General features: G+C 41.8%; 1 protein-coding gene across 7 annotated transcripts in view; it reads right to left on the reverse strand.

Moving 5' to 3' along the window:
- Nucleotides 1-16365, reverse strand: part of ABLIM1 (actin binding LIM protein 1) — a 186545-nt gene that overhangs the window by 86680 nt on the left and 83500 nt on the right. For all 7 annotated transcript variants that reach the window (XM_057420946.1, XM_057420941.1, XM_057420940.1 and 4 more), the window contains exon 2: nt 9859-9993. In XM_057420946.1, coding sequence (XP_057276929.1) covers nt 9859-9993 — 135 coding nt within the window. The remainder of the gene's footprint in view (nt 1-9858; nt 9994-16365) is intronic.

Consider the following 16365-nt stretch of genomic DNA (forward strand, 5'->3'; position numbering starts at 1 on the left):
CCTGCCTGGTACTGGGAGTATTTCTATTCCCCGAGGTACCAAAAGCATAGAGACAAAACACTCAGCATTTTTCTTTAAATGAAAAAAAAGAAAATCCTCATCTTCAAAACCTCCTGGAGGAACTCAGCCTTTTCACAGAGTCTGTATATCAAAGCATTCCGCATTCCATACACATGATCCTGCCTCTCCTGTGGATAGAATAAGCTGGAATACACTTCTGCCTCCTACTGTACAGAATTCACCAACCTGCCAGCTTTTTCCTCTCTTCAGTTACTATCAGGAGCTACTATTTTGCAGCCTGAGCACAAAAGGATTGGAGATACCCATCAGCACTGCTGTCTGCTCTCAAAGCTACAGGATCTGTGCAGGGTCTGTGTAGGCAAGTGTGGGCTATTACAATAAAACATAGCTCCTTAAGAGCAATCCAATTACCTGTGATCTCCAAGGGCCCAGGATCATTCTTAAGCAGAGTCACCTCCAAGCTTTAACGGAGATGATGAAAATGAAGAGATCGGATTTTTTCAAAGTGAATGGGAGTAGGATTTGATCCTACTGAGCATTATGTAGGATTTCTATAGGGTTATTGTCAGTGAGAGTTGAAAAACCAGGGCCTGAGTAAAATAACTCCATGTTGATGTAAAGTAAAAAATTGTTTCAACAGTAAAGAAAGAAAACCACACAAGCAGACCCTGTGGGCATGGGCTCTCAGCTTGCAGAAGTGAATGCTATTCATTCAGGAAAGTCTAATGATCTGCTTTGTCACCATGCATTAAATAAGGTGCAAATTCAATTTCCTGTTGGGGTTTTCTTTCTTTCTTGTTTTTCTAAGCTTCGCAGAATAATGGTGCGGTTCTCAAGTGGGGAAATATTCATACAACATTTATTTCTCAGGACATAATGGATTTCTTGTTTGAGGGTAGAAAGGAATTTGGCAATGTTTCAGTTTATCACCTACATCTAAACGAATACACAGGGAAAACCTGTTTCTGTGGGGCTGTTTTTTTTTTGCCTAAGAGAGAGTTTAACAAATCCTGTATTCAGGAAAGCAAGGTCCATGTTCTTATTACAGTTTAAAGTTTCCACATTCCAAATGAACTAAGTCTCTGCCTTTGTTTTATTCCTCTTATCAACACTTAATGGCAGAAGTCATTTCAAGAATGAATGTACTTCAAAGTATGATCAGAAGACTATGTGAGAATGGCAAACCTCAGAAGCCACACTGCAGCACTGCTGTTGCAGAAGGACTACAAGGCACCATTAAGAAGTTGTATACACCTTGCAAAAGCTGTAACAGAGATCCTGATAACTGTCACACTCCTGCCACTCGAGGTTCTTTTTGCCATATATTGATGAGAGATGCGTTCTGATCCAAGGTATTTGGAACTGCGTCTAACATTCCCAGTGGTTCTGGAACCTCTCCTCATTTCAGATTGACTTTAGAAACAACCCTGGGAAGTCTAAAGACCTTTATATAAATGGAACAAATACAGGTGATGTTAAAACCTGCTATGTTACCTAGTCACCAGCTGGCAGAAAGGTTTAGCAGCTAAACTACTCCCTGAGCAAAAGAAGGGACCGCATTTCTGCCATCTTTTCCTGAACTGGCCTGGGATCCCTGTGAGAAGAATCCTCTAGCCTCCATCCAGACCGTTCTCCTTTTGCCTGGAAAAACCTTGACCCTCCATTTCCAACACCCTGCCTGCATGATCATTGAATATTCACAGAATAATGGTGAATAACGTCATCACTGTCATGATGGCACAAGTCATTCTCAGTGGGGTACCTGAGAGAACCCCCTAAGCACATAATGCAGGCATTCACTCAACTGAAATCATTAGTGATGACTGAGTGTCGGATGAGCTCAGAGTTTTAAATCAATCAGCTTCCTAATCAATGCCATGACACTGCCTTTTAGCTTTCTTTGGTTTTTCTCCACTTAACACTAGAGATACAAACAATACTACACAGGGAAACTTTCCTGCCCACACCTCACATGCATATATTTCAGTCTGTCTAGCAATTTAACAGACAACAGCTAATACCTGAACTCAACATCAAGCAAACAGCAGCTGTATCTAACGTTGCAATGTGACAGCTTCCCAACTGAGCTATCGATGCTTTGTGCACCAGGATGGAAATAACAGCAAGAATCATTCAGCCATTTAAAACACCTTTCACATTAAGCTAAGCGCTAGGTGAGATCAAAGTCATTTATGAGTCTGTGGGAAATGAACCCTGAAGAAAATGAAGTGGGTGGAAAAATGTCAAAGTTTAGCCGGGAATAGCTTGGTTCTAACTATCTAGATGAGATCTCTCTGAAGAGATTGTAAATTAACAAACCAAGGATTTAAGAATAGAACAAACAACTCAGTGCAGGCAAAGGAAGGATACATTGACAACAAACCCAAGCAACTTGCCAGATTCCCATTTAGGATGCTTTGTCCCGCTCATCAAGCACCTGTAAAGCATCCTGCTGGCCCTCTGCTTTCAAAGGGATCCAGTAGATTGCTAGAATCTGACATGGCATCTGTCAGCATTCAACAACATCAGCCAAGGAGAGCAATTAACTTTATTTCCTGACAGGTGTTTGATCACTGAAAGATACCTCAGACCCAAGTAAACTAAGATCAGTGACAACCAATAGCTATTACTAGTTCTAAAACCCCAAGAACAAAACAAGGATCCAGTTCAGAATGGAAGCAGACTGGTTGGGATCTTCTACCTGTCAACATCTAAAGCAAAAACTACAACTCGGTGTTTTACATGGAAATGGAAAAAAATATTTGGGAAAAAAATAAAATAAAAAAGACCTAAATGGGACATTGCTATTGGAAACAAGTAGAAGCACAGGAAAGGGGCAGAGGATGGGAGAACGGTGCAGGACAGCACTGGAGGTATAGTTTGGGCCCTGCTGTCAAAGGCCCCAGTCACCTCATCCACTGTACCTCTTCAACAGGGAGTCAGGAATTCTTACGGAGACTGTTTTCCACAAGTGTGGAGGATGGACTGGCAGCTTTTGCTGCCAAGGGGCTCGATACAGCTTAAAATGTACCGCACCTCTGGAACAGACTATTGGCACCTAAAGGCTATGGCCACTAATGAGACAGGTCTCCTTGCTGCTCATGGGTTACAGGAGGAAACCAGCCTGCCTTACACCAAACTTCCCATGCCTCCACTTGAACCTGACATGAAACAGCAGTAAAAATCACTGCAAGAGAAAGAATAGGCATCAAGACACAGCAGATGAGGAAAGCAAATACAGAAAATGGTAGTTGCAGCTGAGGCTTGTTCAATTCAAGCTATCTGAATGCATGAATTCACATCTGAACCCCCATTTTCTGTCACAGGAGAAAATGTAACCTCTATTAGCTTCCCAGGAACAGCAGAATACCATTGCTTCCTGGATTTTCGAAACTGGTCAAACCTGTTCCTCGGGAGGTCTCCCTCTGCATGCAGATAACAGCATGCCCCTCTTTTCACTTTTTCACTTGATTTGTGTACTAATCTCCTCAGCATCAAGTATTTGCTTTCATTTTCACCATTAAAATCTCATTTTACTCTTACTCATTCCCTTCCATTGGACTTTCTAATGTGGCTAAAGGATGTAATGCTTCAAGATCCATGACCATCCCAACCAGGGTATTGTATAACCGCTGTCCTTTTTATTTGTATTCTGCTGTTAGAGCATTTCAGGCTCTTATTTTCCAGTGGTTTATATTTTAATGATTAGAAGTTCTGTTTTCTTTAAATAAAAGCAGAGACATGCAGGTTCTAGGAAAAAAAAAAAAAGAAGAAAACACAAAAGATTTAATAATGTTCAAAGCTGTTTCAATAACCAAGCTGAAAAGGGGAGCTCATAAACAGAAAGCAGAACCAGAGCATATCAAAAGGGAATCAGAAGCCTGGAGAGCTTTTAGATAAAGGCAGCTCTTTGGTTCAGTGATTTGGAGCTTCAAGGGACCTCCTAATTTCCTGATGCTCAGGAAGGAGCACGTTCTATCCACCAGTTACGTTACCGTGTCCACAGATGAGTCTGTTTCACAAGTATTTGTGGAAATGCAGAGATCTTGTCAAGCACTGCGCTGGGTATCTAGTACGGGCATGTCCTCACATTTAAACTTTGCATCCACTGACACCAAGCTATTAATAGCACTAACCACCCAGCAGCCAGTTTGCAGCCTCCTCCTGCTGCCTCTGAAGGAATCCGATGACAGATCAAAGGTCAAAGAACTAATGATTTAAAACACATTCCAGCCTGTTGATACAGTGTCTGCTTACATGACCCTCACTTCTTCCCAGCCCTTCAAGGGAGGAAAACCCAGTTCAAAGTCAAAGATCACAGAGCATCCCAAAATGTAAACTTAGGAGCTTAAACTTTCCCTGTCAAGCTCGTTGAACTACAGACAATGCGCTTTGCAAAAGTCATCACATGAAAGAAACAGCCTGTGCCTGAAACCTAAACATACCATACCTAAACATTCCAGGATTCTGGAACTACATATTGATGTAGGCTTCCCTAAATAAGCTCAAAAGACATCTAAATCAAAAGAGGGAAACTAGAACATTTGTTCTGTGATTAGGAAATTGCTTTATGCTGATATATCGCAATGTTTTCATAGAATTTGAAAGGTTCTTCTCCATGGAATACTCTGGGTTTGTGGAATGCTTCCTGCATGACGAGACTTGGCTTTGCCTTACAGTTAACAAGAATATTAGCTGATAATTGACTTTTGGTAACTGGTCTCACTATAGCATGTAAAACATTCATACATAGTGAAACATTTCCACCTGGCATAGCCTAATCACTTCACAGACATTTATGCTGCATAGCGAGGACTACAAAACATTAGGAAACCATTCATATTCTCATAGCAAGATTGCTTATTCATGAGGTAATTTTTTAGTTTAGGCTGCCACATGGAAGCTAACCATGTTTTCCAATTTATATTCAATATCAAGAACAGGGACACTATCTACTATGTGAAATACTCCTACCACAGATAGTGCATTACCTTTTAAGATAACACAATTGGTCTCCACATGTACCAAAATCAAGCTATGTAAACTTCTACACTGTTACTATAAAAGCTTAAAACTTGTTCTGTTAAGCAATAGACTATTGAAACCAGCATTTCCCTCTCATCCAGAAGATGAATAGGAGCCTAAGATGAATTTAGGCTGGAGAAGGCTGCATGGAGACCTCGTAGCAGCCTTCCAGTATCTGAAGGGGGGCTGTAGGGATGCTGGGGAGGGACTCTTCATTAGGGACTGTAGTGACAGGACAAGGGGTAATGGGTTAAAACTTAAACAGGGGAAGTTTAGATTGGATATAAGGAAGAAGTTCTTTGCTGTGAGGGTGGTGAGGCACTGGGTTGCCCAGGGAAGCTGTGAATGCTCCATCCCTCGCAGTGTTCAAGGCCAGGCTGGACAGAGCCTTGGGTGACAGGGTTTAGTGTGAAGTGTCCCTGCTCATGGCAGGGGGGTTGGAACTTAAGGTCCTTTCCAACCCTAACTATTCTGTGATTCTATGAATCATAGGCTTAATAATAAAGTCTTATTATAGCAATTTTGCTTGCCTCAAAACTTCCTCTCCTACTACATGCAGGAGGGTAAAATGAACTGTAATCAACTGACAATGATAGAAAATTATCATTTGTATCAGATCACAATTTGAGATACTAAAATCTCTGCTGATGCACATTGTAATTTAAGGCTTGATCCCACACACATTTATATATGTAACAGACATTGCAGTGAATAGTCTTAGTTTTTCCAGGAAAGTTTTGCAGTACATTGATGCTTAGAGGAAAAACTTCTTACTTCTTTAAGAAGCTATTAATTAATTCTTGTTAATGTTAATGCTTTTTAAAGACAAAAAGTAAAATAACGAGCTCTCCAGCTCAGTGTGTTCTCCCTTCAACCTCCTCATCTCACCCTCCCTCCTCTCAGCCTTCTGCTTCCATTGCCTGGTCGCCATTAACCATTTGGTATAGTAATAGTAGGGTACTCCTGGTAAAACAGAAATTATGGCTTATTTATTACAATTGGAAGTAACATAGAATCCAATTAACTTGAATTTGTAACATACAACAACAGTGTAAGTGCTTAGCAAGGTAAGTGACTTAGTCCTAAAACAAAGACAACTGCTCTGAACAGTTACTCCTGAGCTGCACTCTTAAATGTCTCTTATCCATCGCCTGTCCATCACTCCCTTGTTAACTCTAGCTCCAAGTCAGCTGCTGACTGCGTGAGATTCTTTGTCTATCAGGAGGCTGATGGAGCTCATCTTCTGAGGGACAAGCCCCACCAATTTCAGCTCTTTGTTTTGTTTATCAGCTCTTCTCTGGAGCCACAAATAGACCCAGCCAGCCCTACCAGACAGAGAGGACAAACCTGCTGTATACACATGGCTCTCAACAGGCAGAGAGCAACAACAAGTTGCATTTCATCATGAGGGTATGGGAACATGTCAGTGTGTGGAGGTTTTACTGTCATCTTTGGCAGTTATTCTCTTCCAAGAAAGATTCCAGAGATGGATGGAAATGGAGATGGAAGATGATTGTCTGATCACATTACATGACGCACGAGCACGTCCTGAGCTGGCTGACGCAGCATGGAAGCTTAAGTCGCCCTGTTCCTGCAGTGCATTAACTACCACTGCTGTGCATGCCAAGCAGTCATGGAGTGCCTCTGACATAACCTAGGGAAGAAGGATCATGATCATATAAAATACACTTTGCAGTATGATGTAACCACAAAGCTGAGAGCACGGATGAAAATAGGAAGTAAGAAAAGGAATCTCCTACAGAGCAAAGGAAGAACAGGTTCACACTGAAACCCTGTTACTTACAACTCGTGTGGCAGCTTTATGGGGACTTTTCCACCTCTTCACTAGACTATCTAAGTCTGTGAGTAAAATCTGAAGCATTTTCAGCAAGTATGGCAACAGTCAGACAAATATGAGCTTGTTCATGTCTTTCACACTGTAGATGTATGAGCTGAAGTCTCAAGAGCAAACTTTAGTACACAGAAAGGAGAATGACAACCAAGCCACCTGCAGATACAGCTGCTATGTTCTGGTCCCAGTATCAGTTGCTCCCTCTAGCTAACAGTATAATGTTTAAATCGAGGGGGTCTGACTCCATCTCCTGTAGAGTCACAGTCATGTCAAATTAAAAACCCATTAGAATAAGAGGAAACAAACCACTAGAACAGCTGTGTCCCACTTATATGAACCATATGGTCAGACAACATGCAATATAAGTAACTAACTATAAGGTTTAAAGAAAAACTGCATTCACTTCAATGAGACAAGAATATACAAGCTCTGCAGCTCAGGTGTAAGATTCAACAGGGAACTTGCACCAAACTCCCATACAAAACCCTTTCCTTTTATACAAGTAAACACAAAAAAGATGACACTTGCTGGCAAACCCAATTAATAAGGCACACTGAAAGAGCAAAATCTCGAAGATTCACTGGCCCTCAGTTCAAACTGGGATGTGCAGATACTACAAAGAGGCAGAAGCCACACTGTCACACAGTGGAGGGCCATAAACTTATGAAGCCCAAGCCAAAAGGAAGGGAGAAGCACAGGGAATGGCAGCCCATAATGGGGACAGCTCAGTGAGAGGCTCACACAGCAGAAGACCAATGGCCATTTGCGTGAGAGACACATTTGGGAATGGGGGAAGAGGAGCCCAAAAAGAGCAGGACACCTGAAAGCATAGGGGAAGGCAACAGAAAGGTGGGAGGCTCACATAGCAGAGGCTTGTAAGGAGCCAGGGTTGCACAAAATTGTTTGAGGGTCTCCCAAAAACTGGGGGCTGAGACTCAAAGCCCTCAGAGGCTGATAACAAGAGTCAATGGAGGCCAGAGAGAGTGGGAGGCTCACAAGTGGAGCCCCCAGGCAAATAAGACTCCAAAAAGGGGGAGGCCTCCATTACAGTGGGAGTCCCAGGAAATCCCAGCCCACGGACAAGGGAGACCCAGAGAGTCAGGGAGCCCCAAAAGCATGGGAGACCAGGAGAGGGGGAGGCAGGCAAGGGGGGAGGCTCAGAAGATAAGGCCCCATGGATATGCAGTCATAGAGAGCCATGAGCCCATGGGGAGTGGGAAGCCCGGAGAATCCCAGGCCATGGGAGGGAAACCCCAGAGAGCAGAGGCCCACCCAGAAAATGGAGACCCAGCCCCACACACTGAAGACCCAGCAAAATGGAGGCCCCGGGCAAGCGAGCACACATCTATACATGTATAGTTATACACACACAAGTATGTATAAATATGCATGAGAGCAATCACACCACCATTTCTTCAATTTAGGCAAAACCCAACTACAAGAAAAGTGAGCAAAGAAGATTTTTTGGGCCACTCAGCTTAACAGCTCCAGCTTAGCTCTTTCCGAGGGTCATGGTGTCAGCAGAGCTCCTGCTCCTTTTCCTTTTGGAACAGTGGTCTGCACTGCTTGCTCACCAAAGGTGACCCTCTTAACATGTTGGTTGAGGTTCCCCCTTGTCCCAGTACAGTCTCCTCAGTGACCACCCTGCATGTTTGTCTCAGGTGTCAGTACCCATTGGGGGTCTTTTTTGGTGTTTTTTTCTGAGTTCAGGTACTTAGTTTGAGCAATCAATTCAGTTAAAAGTAGCTCAATTATCATAACTATCCCTAATGACAGGCACTGGCTTCTATTTAGCATTTGAAGAACAAAACCAACCCAGATTTATCCAAATCCTCAAAAAAGCACTTAGAACAAACACAAGAAGACACTATTTTCTCAACTATACTTATGCTATCTTCCTTTAAACCCCATCACACTACACAATATAAACATACCTTCACCTTATATATGGAAATAACAGGAAACGGAGACAATAAAACATTAAAACCAAGTCACCTATTTACACTGGATTTCTGAGAGGCTCGTAGGGCCTCTCTTCCTATCATAGAGCCCCAGACTGGTTTGTGTTGGAAGGGACCTTAAAGCTCATCCAGTTCCAACCCCCTGCCACGGGCAGGGACCCCTTCCACTAGAGCAGGTTACTCCAAGCCCCTGTGTCCAACCTGGCCTTGAACACTGCCAGGGATGGGGCAGCCACAGCTTCTCTGGGCACCCTGTGCCAGCGCCTCAGCACCCTCACAGGGAAGAAATTCTGCCTAATGTGTAATCTAAATCTCCCCTCTGGCAGGTTAAAGCCATTACCCCTTGCCCTATCACTGTGTTTTGTGACTCTCCATAAAGCACTTCATCTTGTATGTATAGAGTTGTTTCATCGCTTCCCAAATAAACAGAAAGAAATTTCACCAAAGCAGAGTCTAATTGCGGCCTAATTCACCATCTGGGAAATGTGTGAAACTGTCTGCAGAGAATTGCACAAAGCAAAGAAAATTGAAAATTATATTAAAAAGAGCTAAGAAATTATTTTCTTCATTTCTTTCAGGTATAATTATCTATTGTGTAGCTTGTACCCAATGAATAGTAGAAAAGGAAAAGAATGAACACAGAAGTATTCAGAGAAGAATGTGCTATTTTGAGTCTTCAAATGGTGGTGGCAACCTCCTTTCCGCTCCCCCCCCCCCCCCCCCAATAAAATCAAATGCCTTCTACAATTCAATTTAATTATAGATGTTTGCATATTAAAGTTGTTCTGTGTGGTGCCAAACACTTGCTGCTTGTACATGTGCCATCCAGCCACTTCACTCCCTGTTGTTTACCCTCCCCATCCACAAATCCTTCAGATCCTGAGCAACCACAATAGCCTGCAATTGGCTGCTTGCAGGAAGTGTGAGCTGTCATCACATGGCTCGAGGTATATTTGCACAAACAGATTCATTTCTACTAGATGAACACCCAGGTCCTACCTTTGCAGGTGAAGCATTTGATGTGAAAGTGTCTGGCCTGAACACGAAGTACTTCCCCTTTACATGGCTCCCCACATTTATGGCAGTGGATGACGGGCTTTTCAGAGGGGTGGTGAGGCTCCTGAGGATGGGCCACTGTAAAACAAGAGAATACAATTTAAACCCAAACAAGAAAGATGTTTTCTCCTGTACATAAAACCATTCTCAGACACTTTCCATCATGATCCAAATGCATCTGTTCACGTTTTACACTCATCTAAAAAGTCACCACCTATTTTAAATATAGCCTTTCCATAAACCAGTAGTTTAAGCCATTCGCATCAATTACTGCCTCTTTCCACTGAGACTGCCATAGAAAGACAAGGAAAAATTCCCCTCTCAGTTTCACTGCCATGAAGTGTTTCAGAATGCCTAGGCTTTTCTTTCAAGAACATGAGTGTGTGCAAACCATTCAATGAGCACACAAGGCAACAAGAACTGGGCTATTTTAATACAAAAAAGGGATTCATTCCATTTGCTTGGATTGTAAGGAAAGCAATTCCAAATAATGTTTTGGGAAACCAGATGAACCAAGCAGCCTGACTTTGCATGCAAATGACTATGGTGAATAGAAACTACAAACATCCCCATTTTCCTACAGCACATACCTAACACAGGGAAAGCACATTTGAAGCGCAAAGAAAGCAATGTTATTTGTTTCTACTGCCATTAATTCTGTATTATAAACTCCATGCAGAAAAGACTCTCTGCATGTAAGTTAGAGATATTATGAGTAGAAAGAAATGACCAAAGCATCTGAAATACAGTCAGGTAGACAAAATTCCAGATACTGATCATTGATCAGCTAACCCACAGCCCAGAGCAGAGCTTGGATAGGAACAGGAAAGGTTTTTGTCAACTTTATTGTGTATTTCACTGTTGCAGTAAAAGTTTTACTGCTCCACATTTGGCTTCCATAAAAAGATGTTTAACTTTCCCTTCAGATGTGCCTTGTGGCAGTTTGGGGCCCCAGTAGCAATGCTCGGGCGTAAGCTAATGCAAGATTGAGTCTCAACTGTACTGTTTGAGGTGGAAAATATTACTCAGAATGTTCCCAAACAAACGATGTTCCTTCAGATCCCCCTCCCACATCCCATTCTAGCAGTAGAAAGTTGTCCTCCTTGTAATACTGTACTCAAACTAGTGATGCTCATTGGAACATTTCAAAGAGACATACCTCTCTCTCAACGCCTCTGTCTTTGTATAATTGCTGTTCTGACTTTCCCGGCCTGCAAAGTGCTGATACACCCACATCACCCTCACTGGGAATCATTATTATTTAATCTGTGTTTTCTGGAGCTCTTTTCTTTTCCTGATCAATTCCTGACATCTCCCCAGACAGGTGTATGACTTTTTTTTCCCCCTCACATCACTGCTCATGGGTACCTTGCTTGTATTTCCTGCACCATTTTCCTCCCCTTCTTCAATGATTTTCTAGGGAAAAAGCCCAATTGCTTCATCAAGTCCTTCTATACTACTCTATAAATGGCTTAGTGAAGAAATGCTGCTATCATTCTCCATTACATAAATACAAGAGTAATAATAAAAAAGCCCAATATGTGATTAAAGCAGTAACAGCATCAAGAATGGAGGATAACAAATATTCCAAGCAACAATTTCTGCTGTAAATCCAGCCAAACTAATAGGGCAGCTGCTATTTGGTTCTTACCACCCTCATCACCATTCTTCAAAGAAAAAGGCTGAATTCTTCCACTCAAGCTTAAAGTTTTTAATACCTCCTCTCTGGTAGCTCATTTCAACTATTTCCCTTGAGCAGTTATTCAGCTCATACTGGTGAACAGAATGCAGTTGGCAATGCCAGTCAGTATTCCAATTAGAAGGTCCAATTAAATAAGAGCCCAGTGAATGCTTTGCCTTGAGTGAACCTCATCTAATAGTCTGCACTGCAATACTGTTTCTGGAGCAGAAGTTATTCTTCCAAACAAGACTATTAACTATTAACTTGTAACCAAGGAAACACATAGTTTTTGTAATGAGAAAGGAAGAAAGAAAATAAGAGACAAACAGAGATACAAGTGTTAGCAAAGTAAATTATTATGAGGAAAATTCCTTCTCAGATCCAGGCAGCCTGAGAAGAGCCTGATGCCAAGTGAAGAAAAGGCAACAGAACGGACTTCCAAAATTTTTCAGATGAGGAATTGGATGTAGGATTTGGGCAAATGCTCCCCAGGATTTATACAGTGCAACATGAAACCTGTACCTGCAACATTTTGCTTTCTTAAACTCACATGTGGAAGGTACCCTAACACATTCTGCATGCCCAGGTTACAGATTTTCTGGTATTGAACTGAAACACAAGTTTTTGCTTCTTACCAGAGAATAAATAAATGTTTTCAAGACTGATCTAATGATGCAATTTTCTTCCAGTTCTACTTTTACAGCCATTTAAATGAATACAAATACTGCCAGTTACTATTTCCAGCCTGACATCTTAAATGAAGCTGATTACAGAACATGTAAATTGTGAGCTGCTTTGGGTCTGAAAACCCTGAGCTAAGAGCTAAATTCATCTCCTCATGGGGATTTCACATCTTGAGTCAGTAAATATTTCAGGCTATGCCTGCACTAACCCTCCCCACATCAGCTGCGTGCTAGAGAACACTTTCTCAGGCATCATGCACTAGCAGCAAGTGCAATAAGGCCACTCTAAATCATGACTAAGACAATAACAGATTCCAGGCAGTGCAACTAGTGACAGGACATAAATTTTGGATCTGGATAACCCAGATTCCAACCCCTGCTCCACAACAGATATATGAGCTCTTTGGCTGGCATGCCCTTAACTCTAAAGTCAGACAGCTAAGTTCAGCTAAAGTCTCTGAGCCTGTAACCCATCAGCTTAAAATTAAGTTATCTGAATGTTTTAGTTTCTTTGTGTCTTGTGTACTCCTGATTGCAAAGCAGGTGTAACAGTGCTGTCAGACTCACCCTGCGTGAGGATAAATACAGCTACAAGTGTCCCAGGCATTGGGATAGAAACAGTCTCAAAAGCAACTACAACAGTAAGTTGGTCCTGATGGTCACACATGCCACATCATCCATATTTCTGGAAGCAGTATTCACTGGGAAGTGTGCAAGTGGACAAACACCAGCTTTGAGGAGCTGCACTACCTTTAGTGAGGTTTCAAATCCAAATATATTAACACCACAACTATCTTCCAAATTAAAGAAATTAAAAAGAACATAAACCATCAACTTTCTGAGGGAGAGATGCTACCAGAGCAACAGATTCTTGGTTCAGTACCGTCTTCATATCAGTAAGTACAACCTTACAGCATGGGTAGTATAATATAAAAACAAGTCAAGTATTTCCCAGTTCCATTATACTGATGCAAATCAATACTTGTCTACATACAGATGATGTCTAGCTGTGATTTTATCAGTGTAGCCCCAAGGACCATAACAAAGCGCATGGATCCTTTTGCATAACATTAAATATAACGTATCTATCAGTCTAGCTCAAGGTGCAAATGCCTGCTAACACAACGGATCTAATTTCAAACAAGTATCATCCCATCAAATGTACCTAGGCTACCGACTGAACTGCGTTTCTTAAATGGGCTCTAGTTAAACAAGTGCAGTGTCTGCACTTGAACAAAGGCATGCTGGAAGCAGGCACACGGATCAAACAGATGCAACATTTTCTTTGAATGTTTAGTCTTATTTTTAGTCCTTCAGCACATTTCAGGTTTAAGTATGAAAGTTCCAGTACCTATAGAAGCCTAAGCTGTCATAGTGAGGCTTTACAATCTTACAGAGACTGATTACAAGAGGTCATCAGTAAAACTTTTCCAAAGTTCCGAGTTGCTTTATAGCAGCTTTAACTTCCAATGCTGCTGGGCACTGCCTACAGACATATGCTTTTTCTTCATTAATGAACAAAATCTCTGGTCAGAGATGTACACAGAACTTTAAGCTACACTGACACTTCCACTCCTGCTTATAAGGCCAGCTTAAATGAATAATCAATGACTAATTAATGCTTTAAGCTCATTTAGACTTCCAATGAGACAAATCAATGTCTCATTACACATCCAAGTTTCCCAGAGTAACACATACGCTGACTGGAACAACTGGGAAGTCTGAATTACATTGTTTAATGATTGGGGTGAAGAAAGAAAAGAAATATATAAATCAACAGCACCTTCTATAAGGAAACAGTCTTTGTCACTGGGGTATTGCTCTGTGCTACCATCACTCCATAGACATATCACCATGATTTTTGCCACCCCTTATGTTCCCTTGTGAATCATGCAATGCTGGCTTCATTACATGTTACAACTGCACTATTTTGAGGTAAATTCAAAAGCAGCTCTACCAGCTCAAGAGTACTTGTTACTGCATTTTATCAAAGCATCTCAAAATAATCCCAGATCTGCAAAGAAACAATTAAAAAGAGCCAGAGAAGAGCAGTAACGACCCAACGTTCATGTGAGAAACCAAAGGCACTCTGAGCAAAAGGAAGGAATTCATTCCCTGCACAAAGTTTAAAGCTGTTGTGCCAGTGGTGTTTTATGTAGAGCAGATCATTGTCCAAAGGTTTAATAGCAATTACAGGTTTTGCTGCATCAGCCAGAAAAAGGACCTCAGTACTCATAGCAACCCCTTCTGAAATGGAAATCACAGCAACTACCTGAAGAATAACGGTTGGTGAATTAAAGAAAGTGATGGAAATAAACACTGCAGCCTCCTTTATTGATGGTTCTCTCCCTGAACACAGAGCTGTTAGGAAACCAAAGACCCAAGCTAAGTGAGCCTTAGCTGCAGATTCTTGCTGGCAAGACTCCATGGCTCTGCTGCAAGCCAGAAAATACTTCAGCTTTTTATTGGAAGGCAGAAAGAAGCTTCTGGGAAGCGCCTTGCTGTGCGTATGCTGCAACACAGAGGTCAGCAGAATACGCTGTGCTGGGTTCTGCTCTAAGCTGAAGTAAAAAGCAGCTTCCTCTACATTTAAACAAGAGGAGGATATGGGCTACTGGTCTTCTAAAGACGAATTTTTTCATTTCCACATTCGTATGCCTACCTTCACAAATAAACCTGGAGTTATGCTCAAGTCTATCCATGTTGGAGCAGGTGTAACTTCAAGCTTTATGCTAGCATATACAACTTCTATGAGTTATAGCTCTGCAATCTCTGGGTTCTTTTGCATAGCACTGAGAACATGCTGCGCCTGCAGCAGCACAGGCAAGGGGACTCTCAGGATTTCACAGACATGTCCTTTATATTTTAAGAGTGGCCTAATACAGACAGCATGCTCTGAATGGCTAACTTGCCACTAGCTGCTGTGTTTGCTAGGCTGAAGACTGAACTATTAAGAAGGACAAATAAAGCAAAGATTTAACGTTGTGAAACTATTGCATAGTTTTTTGCTAGTCCTCACTCTTTGTTTTCAAGAATGATTTCAGGCCATCAATTCTTAAATTCATTTACAGGATGCGAAGTTCAAACCTGAAGGTCTAAGTGTTAAGATTTCCTCAGCCTCTGATGCTGTCAAGCAACTCCAGCTGGGCAGCCTCCTGCTTGGGACAGGGCAGAGGAGGCAGGTAGGCACAGTGCACAGGACCGCAAGCTGTGAAAAGAGCTGTTCTGAGATGAAAGGTGCTAGGGACACATCACATAACCAAGTTCAAGAACCAAATCTGGCTTATCACTTCTTCATGCTCTCTTCAGAAAGAGAGAAGAAGTAATTTTCTCCCATCCTTTGTGTCTCTTACAGGTCTGCAACCCCTGGTTTGTAAAGCTTGTCTATAGCCCACACGCTCTCTGAGGAATTTCTCTTTCATGAAAGCCCAGCACAGTGGAGCCTTGAGGAGGCTGAAATACCTATTAAAAGAAAGGGGTGAAAAAATGCAGTGTCATTTTGCTTATCTGCAGACTCAGGTCCTGAATCTTAAATCTGTAAAAATCCTATCACCTAAGGTGACCAAACAGGAACTGAGACTGAAATCAACCCCCCTAGCTGACACACACAGATAAAGAAACCACTGCAACCACTACCCACAGTTATCAAACAGAGATCTTCAGGAATTCCAGGATATCCCAGAAGGAGAGAGTGCCATAAAGAGATACTAGTGAGCTGCATGCCTACACATGCATGAAAAAGCCTAAGGCAAAATCCTAGACTGTAGCTTGCTCATACTACTGCCACTCAAATCACATCTGAAGACTCATTTTAAAACTCTCTCTTCCTGTAAATGTATCTGTATTGTGCCTACATTTTGCCAATTTGTCTTATATTTTTGCTGTCTACATATAATGACAGTAGCTATTTTAAAAAAAGGCATAAGAAAATCCTTAAACTTATAGCCATTTTTAAGTGTTTTCTGATATTTTCCAGAAGGGTATTGTTATTATTGTTATTTCCCCTTCCAATTCATCTGCCACTGAAAACTGTGGATGCAAACAGGACCACAGTAGCAATCAGGACACTTCAGGACATTATCTCTT

This window comes from Pezoporus wallicus, unplaced genomic scaffold (genome assembly GCF_028554395.1).
Source record: "Pezoporus wallicus isolate ANWC-B61680 ecotype Strahan unplaced genomic scaffold, APGP_CSIRO_Pwel_v1 contig_3365, whole genome shotgun sequence".
NCBI classification, from domain to species: domain Eukaryota; kingdom Metazoa; phylum Chordata; class Aves; order Psittaciformes; family Psittacidae; genus Pezoporus; species Pezoporus wallicus.